This window comes from Gymnoscopelus braueri (genome assembly GCF_963280865.1).
Source record: "Gymnoscopelus braueri genome assembly, chromosome: 24".
Lineage (NCBI taxonomy): Eukaryota > Metazoa > Chordata > Actinopteri > Myctophiformes > Myctophidae > Gymnoscopelus > Gymnoscopelus braueri.
The window spans coordinates 30441242-30449755 of NC_137626.1; the positions used below are offsets into that span (position 1 = coordinate 30441242).

The 8514-nt window shown below is 43.1% G+C and overlaps 1 protein-coding gene across 1 annotated transcript in view; it reads right to left on the reverse strand.

Annotated features, from left to right (window-relative positions):
- Positions 1–2945: 2945 nt before the first annotated feature.
- LOC308080307 (complex I assembly factor TIMMDC1, mitochondrial-like) overlaps positions 2946–8514 on the reverse strand; it is a 13515-nt gene continuing 7946 nt past the window's right edge. Inside the window, 2 exon segments of the mRNA XM_080422110.1 lie at positions 2946–3274; positions 4300–4410. Coding sequence (XP_080278236.1) covers positions 3121–3274; positions 4300–4410 — 265 coding nt within the window. The 3' untranslated portion in view covers positions 2946–3120.

Genomic DNA, 8514 nt, shown 5'->3' on the forward strand with positions numbered 1-8514 from the left:
TCCTCCATGCCCCCCCTTATGTAAATTTCGACTGGTCCCTTAATTAATTATTTTATTTTCCTTTTAGTTTTATATAAAAGCCCTTTACATAGACTCTCACCCACACATAAGTACTTAAAATAATCAGACAACTTGTCTTTGTCTTGTCTCAGAGAACTGGGTCCTCTTCTAAGCGATCCCCTTCACACTCTGCAGTGCAGAGACTGTTGTCTCTCATTGTGAGAGGAATGTACACATTCAATTCAAGTCCATGGCTTTTTTCGAGTAGCCTAATGTTATGCAAAGCAGCCAGGTAGACGCAATTGAGAACGGCTCGCCGCTGACGGCGCGAACCTTGAGAGGCTATTGTTTAAACTTTAAGGTGTTAAGACCGCAGCTGACGGTGCGTGCTCGCGCGTGCATGTGGAGCTCCCAGCCCCCCAGCCAGCGCCGGAACTAAGGGGTCGCCGTATATAGCACCCCCTACAGCTCATCCCTCTCAACCTTTTCAGGCCATGACCCCCCCAAAAGAATCATATTTGAACTGGGGGTCCCAATTCGTTTCCACCTTTTCCATGTCTTTCTACATAAACTACTTCTTTCAATCAATAAATAAATATAAACACAACTTACCTTGATGAGCAGGAAGTGGTCACTGGGGCCTCGCAATCTACAGAAAAGTACATCGTCGAGAGTAGTGTTGCCATGTCCGCTTATTGAAAGCGACTTTGGGCTCATTTTTATGTGAAGTTGCTTGTAAAAAAAAAGAAGGGAGCAACGCATACCAGATTTGTGTTGTTAGAATGTTTAAAGAATCTTACCAATATTCCATATTTTATTTTATAGCAGATCTACAAGCGCAAAACGCCATAGTATTGCTTCTTTAGGGTCTTGTTTTCATAGACATGGTTGCTTATTTCTCTCGAAGAATCTAAAACGCTGCCATCCTGTCTGTAGTAAAAGATACTCACCAAACGGCTTTAAAATGTTGAAAGCCTACTTTCCTGAGTAGGAACACTCGGAGCCCCCCACCTCACGTCTAAAATATATGTTTTGGCCAGAAAATAAAATATTTCACCGATAGGGAACCATTAGTCATTCCACTGCGCCCCCTACAGATCTTGTCAATAGAAAAATCCCATTGACCAAATCTGTAGGGGGCGCAGTGGAGTAACTAAAACGTGTTTTTCCATTCGGTGGATTATTTAACATTTTGGTCAAAAAGTATGTATTTTATTTTCATTTCAAGGACCCCCAGTTTGATATGCATGTATAGCATTGGTTCTCAAAGTGGGGTCCGGGGACCCCCAGGGCAGGGGTCCTTGGGGAGGTTCAAGGGGGTCCCCACTAAAAGCAAGTAATAGCTTAATTAGCTAATTAATAATGAATTAGCTTCACAATAATTTTAAACATTTTATCCATTTATATATTGGCTACTACAAAAATAGCAGCTTGTACATCTGCTATTTTTGAAAGTTTTTGAAAAACATCGAAAATGTATGGAAATTTGGGAACAATTTTGAATGCACAAATCTTCTCTTCTGGGGGTCCCTGGAACAAAACCTTTTCAGATGGGGGCCGCGGCCAAATACATATCAATTTGGGGGTCCTTGACTTGAAAATGTTTGAGACCCAGTGACCACTGCATTATAGGACACAGACACAGAGCTCCATTTGATAACATTTCTCTGGGACCCCAACTGCACTGTAACTCCTCAGTGTTATTTGTCCTATAGCTATCCATCACTTAGCTGGGGACCCCCTCGCACCTCTGTTGGTACATTTATGAATTAAGCATTAACGTTATTCAAGACAATGATCGCATACTAGCACAATTTCCTGCCCACCACCAGGTGTCACTGTAAGCTCAGAGAAACAGGACAGAGGGGAAAGGGAGGGTTACCAAGAGCTTCTACATTTCAAATACATTATTGTACTTTTGACTCCACTCTAGGAAGGTAAAAAGTGCATTGAATTAACCACTTATGCCATATTTCAACTATAGTGAAAGTAGCAGATCTACAAGCTCACAAGGCATCGCATATTTGACCAGGAGTATCTGTACATTGCCTCAAGTACTGGAGTTGAGTACTTTCTCCACCACTCCCTGGGAGTAAATCCCCTTGGATAAAAACTGCATACATGGGTGCCTCACCAGCATATACATTTCAAGATACCGATCACCAGTTACAAGGGTCTCAACAACCAGGCTCCCCGCTACCTCTCTGACCTCCTCCAGCCCCCCTCCTGCTCCCGCAGGTCTGGTGATGCCAACCTCCTGGACACCCCCAAGACAAAGAAACAAACCTGGGATGGCATAGCTTTCTGAGTTGTCGACCCCTCCCCTCCTCCTCACTCCCAGCTCACATCAAGTTTTTAGATGGGGCACTTGTAGAATCGGCCTCAGGTCTTAATGGTGATGAGTGATTTATACCTAGTTGTGTGCCAGTGTCACGCAATATACAGATGCTAGGTCCACTGTTTACCTGGTATCCTAAAGTTTAAATTGTAACTCACTGAAAATAGCCGATGTACAAGCTCACAGGCATGGCGCGTTGTGAGCTTGCAGATGGGCTATTTTGGCTGCGCGACACGCGCGCGCAACCACGTATAATTCAGCCATTACTCTCTGGGCTGTCCATCTGCACATCAGACGTCGCTGCTTGCATCACGGGCCCCAGCTGTTGCTGTGTCACAGCTTGTTTACACCAGGGGCCCGTGGTTATGTTTGACCTAGTTGCTAAAAAAGCCCAGGAGGCGAGGCAAACGTCAAGGCACACTACAGATTAAAGCAGAGACAGGGAAGAAGGGGGGGAAAGGAGATGTTTCACTGTCGCTGATCAATGCTTTTAGGACTGGGTGCTTACAGTACACTTACATGGTGCAATGAGGCTGAAACAAATATCGATGACCTCACAGGACCAGGGATGCACTGATTTCAAGTCTTTATTTCCCCTGCACACATAATGAAGGGGGCGGCAGTGGCTCAGGGGTAGAGTGGCCGGTAGGAAGCCGTAAGGTTTCCAGTACGATCCCGGTATCACGGTATCCACGGTAATCAGTTTATCTGCATGATCGAGTCCCACTCTCATCGTCCATGGATTACTGTCGATCGCACAAACTGCAGTGTTTGACCTTGGGTCATTGGCTCGTGTCTGAGTCCTGGGCCACGCCCTCATTTGGTGGCAAACTAAGCAGCTCCTTGATCCTCTCCAGGTCCTGGTTGGTCACCTCGGCCTGGGCTCCGGGGCTCAGGTCCCCAATCAGCTCATCCGTCAGCTGCAGGCGGGCGGTCCTTTATGAGGGAAGCCATGCGATTGGTTATTAACACACAACAGTCACAAGTGATCATGGCCCGTCATTGTATAAATCTAGGAAACCCAATCAGTGTAATGAGTGGGAGGGCGAATGGGACATAGTACTACAAGTTGTATTGTGATCTAATATTTTGTGCTGTCTTTCCCTGGTGTTAAAGGCTGTGTTACAGTAAAGCGATTTAACCCATTAAGATCTGGAACGCATGCATCTGTGTCATTTTTTAATTTGAGCTAAAAAGCATTATTTTACACTTTGGCGTGTACACGCTCATAGCGCGGCTGCACAGCTGCCGGCTGCCGCGCTATGAGCGTGTAGATCTGCTATTTTTGAAAAATCTTGACAATCTGGGCAAATCTTTGAATACATGCATGTTTTAAAGCGAACATTTTTAACTCCAATCTTTGCTTCTGACAGGCATGCAAACAGCCCGAGGTGAAAAAGGTGACAATATGTTGGTTTTTTTTCGGGTCAGGTGTCACACAATTAACCATTTTGGATTCAAAACGGCTATTGTAGCTGAAAAGCTACAAGTTTGCATGGCTGTTCTGGGGGTCCCTGGAACAACATATTTTCAGATGGGGCTCCGCGGCCAAATACATATAATTTCGGGGGTCCTTGAAAATTATGGAAAAGTGTGACAACCACTGACATACAGTAGCAACATACGTGTTTTAGAAAACTGTTAGGATTTAGAAGACATTTGTAGAATCTGCTTCAGGTCTTAAAGGGTTAATAGCCTGAACTTAACTGTACTATTATTTGCCTTTACCCACTTAGTCATTAGATAGGGATTACTGATTATTTATCAAAAATCGAATTGTGTAAATATTTAGTGAAAGCACGAATAGCCATCCCCACCTTATCGACACAGTATCGAAATCAAGGTATTGGGCAAAAAATACTGTGATTTTGTCCATATCGCCTAGTTCTAATCCAAAGCACAAGATATTTCATCATGGAACACACAGTGAAGGATGATCAAAAATATAATATCTGCTGTACCATTCCGCAAGTTTGTGTTCGTACAGTTCTCTGCGTTCCCTTCTCCTCCTCTCTCGGGTGGTTTCCCCGGACAGCGACTGCATGCCGAGGATCAGCGCTCCTGCAGGCAGTCTGAGCACAGAATACATTCATATCAAGTCCTCTAGTGTAACTTAAACCCTCTCAAATTATCATTTACAGTATTTCTCTTCCTGGGGCCCACATGAAAAAACTGTATGCAGTGGTGTAAAGTAACTAAGTACATTTACTCAAGTACTGTACTTAAGAAAAAAATTGAGGTATTTTTACTTTAGTGGAGCATTTCCAATTTTCAATACTTTTACTTCTACTCCACTACATCTCAGAGGCAAATATTGTACTTTTACTCCACTACAATTATTTGAAAACTTTAGTTACTAGTTACTTTGCAGATATAAATCATTATATTATAAAACATACATTAACCACTTTAGCCCTATTTTATACCTAGGCTATTTGAAAATAGCAGATCTACAAGCTCACAACGCGTCGCGATTGTGAGCTTGTAGATCTGCTATTTTCAAACATTTTAGTACTTTTACTTTTGGTACTTTATGTACATTTTGATACCAATACTTTTGTACTTTTACTCAAGTAAATTCTTAATTCCGTACTTTTACTTGTAACAGAGTATTTCTACATTGCAGTATTGATACTTTTACTTAAGTAAAACATTTGTGTACTTTTTCCCCCACTGACTGTATGGTATGTTTTGTGACTACAAACTAGCACTGCACCAATGGATGGGCAAAATATCCGTCGGACGGCCGGCCATGCCCAGACAGTATACCGCCATTACATCAACCTGATTCAGTCTTTCTGAAGTCAACATCGCTATTTTGCCAGGACAATGTCACAGTCACTGAGGCTAGCAGCTAGAAAACAGTAGGAATTGTGGTTTTCACATTCACAGATTTTACCCTAGTGCCATCACTGGAGTAAACTTTAGAAGTACAACTTCAGCAGCATTTCAGAGACACACAGAATACTACACAGTGTTTTTGTTGCTAATGGAACATTAACCATACATTCTGCCTGTAGGATGTGATATAGATTTGGTCCCTCGTGTTTGAACTTTAAATCCCGGGTAGGACACAAAGGTTACGGATTGCAGCTTTAAATCAATGACGTGTCCACCTTCCAGACTGCCATGTCACACATTCTGAGAACTCCTGATCACCCCCTGGCTGCCACAGTCTGAAGTCACACCCTTTCTGTTCCCCAGTGCCCCTCGACCCCCTCCTCTCTTCTCACACCTCTGGCACGTGCCAGGACAACGGGTGAGTTTTTGGAGGGGGTGGGGGCGAGATCTGGAGCGTGATGTGCTTTCCGATTAACTGCCCGCTTTCATTCTGCTCTCCCCCTTTCCCGGGTTGCACCTGGTGCAGCCAGGGCGCGAGGGCCGGCCTGTTCACACACATGAAATGCTCCAGGTGGCTGGTCACTCACGCACACACAGCGAGTGAGAGGAAGAGAGGAGAGGAGGAGAGAGGTTTGAGCCAACCGATTACACAGAGACTGTCCAAACCCAGCCCTCCAGTCTGCTACAACATCAATCTCCATTACACAATCTTACAGACACGCATCAGATACAACCAAAGGGAGGAGACGGGGTTGAGACGTGCCCCAATGAGAGAAAAGGAGCCGTCAAGGAGGGAACTGTTGGAGGACACCTCTGACAACAGAGAGAGAAAGCGAGAGAGAGAGAGAGAGAACAGCAAGAGACAGCAAGAGAGAGCACAAAAGCAAAGAATTTTGGCTAAATCTTTTGACACATTTCCTTATTCTAATAGGGGTATTCTTTGAGAGACACATACAGGTATTTTGGGGGTTAAGTCCGCCATTGGTGCAAAACAACACATGTATCAGCATTCAGTTCGTGAGACGGATTGTAATTACGGGGCCAGAGCTCAGCTCTGGACCTGTCTTAATGTTCCCCTCTTTTTTCTTCCCCTCTTTTTTCTTCAGTTCTGGCTGAACCGTGCATACGCTTTTTACGAAACCTGGCCATATGGTAGATGGTCATGAAAAACTATCAAGAAATAATTCTCACAATCTTTCGTCAAAAGGTGGCGCTATAGCAAAATTCCAACTTTGAACAGGTACAACTCATGCCCTGTTGGACCTACAGCCATGAAACTTCAATACACACATGCGTCTACTCATGATGAACAACTTTCACACTCTGACTTTTGACCTCTGACCTTTAGATCTCCCACCATTTTGAATTATATGAAAAACAGTTAAAACCTATCTCCTCCTGGGATTTTTGAGTAATCTGCACGAAACGTTTTACACATGAACTTTGGACCTATGCCGACAAACATGTGCAAAAGATTTTCCATAAGTGAAAAAATGAAGCTTTAATGAGCCAATGAATATTGCAGTTTTATGACAATTATTCATCTGCCCCTAACACTTACATGCAGACTCACATTTCTTTGAAACTTTGCGGTAATGTTGAGGGTCATTCCAAATATCACTGAAACCAATCTTACTCCAATTGGTCAAAGGGGGGCGCTATAGCGATTTTTTGAAAATGCAAACTTTAAACAGGCAAAAGTCATGCCTCGTTTGGCCGACAGCCATTAAACCTGCTTACACATGTGCCTTGACTCATGAGGAACACATGTATCACGTTGACCAGTAAGCTCCGCCCTTAGATTGTCCACAATTTTGAGCAGTTTGAAAAACACTTAAACCCAGGATTTTTCAGCTATTTGCGTGAAACTGTATCATCTGTTTGATCTCCTTTTTCACAGGTTATTTTTTGTTGGTCCAATGGCTTCTCCCTTAAACGTGTGCCTCACAACCTGAAGGTTACCAGTTCAAGCCTTACTTGATGCGGACTTCATTAAAGTTGCATTGCACACAACATGATTCTGTCAATTAATACATGTGCAATTGTTAAACATAACCTGAAATACTTATTTGAGAGGGTATGTTTTTGCAATGTATGACATACTTCATTCTGAAAATAGCCGATCTACAATCTCACAACCTGAAGGTTGCCAGTTCAAGCCTCATTTGATGCAGACTCATTTAAGTTGAATTGCAAAAAACATGACTGTATCAATGAATACATGTGCTAACGGTAAAAATAACATGAAATGCTTATTTGAGAGTATGTTTTTTCAATGTATGACGTACTTCATTGTGAAAATAGCCGATCTACAATCTCACAACTTTTCAGATAGCAAAGTTTTGTGAGCTTGTAGATCGGCTGCTTTCACTGGTTTCAGTTTCGAGGAGACATATAATTTCTCTATTGGTAAATGGTTTGTGAACGAGTGATCTTAGTGTTAGTGTTAGTCTGAAATATTTTTTCACTGCTCCTATTTTGTTGGTCCAATGGCGTCTCGCTTCAGCATCAGCCTCTGGATAGCAGGGTCGCCGGTTCAAGCCTCACCTCTTGCTGGCTACTTTTCAATTGTATCGCACAAAACATGACTGTATCAATTAATGCATGTGCAACTGTTAAAGGTAACATGAAATGCTTCTTGAGAGAGTATGTTTTTGCAATGTATGACAAACTTAATTGTGAAAATAGCCGATCTACAATCTCAAAACCTTTCAGATAGCAACGTGTTTCTGAGCTTGTAGATTGGCTGCTTTCACTGGTTCACTTTTATCTTCAACAGAAAACCTCAGCCTAGACAAAGCTATAGCACTATAGGTAGTGTTGCAGCCTGTCAATCCGAAGGTTGAGGGTTCGTTCCTGTTAATGGCAATAGGTTGAGATGTCCAATCAATCCATTCTGCTTCCATCTCTCTCTCTCTTTCAATCTATTCCGTTTCCTTGTCTCTCTCTTCTTCCAATCTATTCCGTTTCCTTGTCTCTCTCTCTTCAATCTATTCCGTTTCCATGTCTCTCTCTCTCTCTTCTCTCTCTTCAATCGTTTCCGTTTCCGTTTCCATCTCTCTCTCTCTCTCTCTCTCTCTCTCTCTCTCTCTCTCGCTCCTCTCGTCTCTCTCTCTCTCTCTCTCTCTCTCTCTCTCTCTCCTCATCTCCTCTCTCTCCTCTCTCTCTCTCTCTCTCTCTCTCCTCTCCTCCTCTCTCTCTCTCTCTCTCTATTCCGTTTCCATGTCTCTCTCTCTCTCTCTCTCTCTCTCTATTCCGTTTCCATGTCTCTCTCTCTCTCTCTCTTCAATCTATTCCGTTTCCATGTCTCTCTCTCTTTCTCTTCAATCTATTCC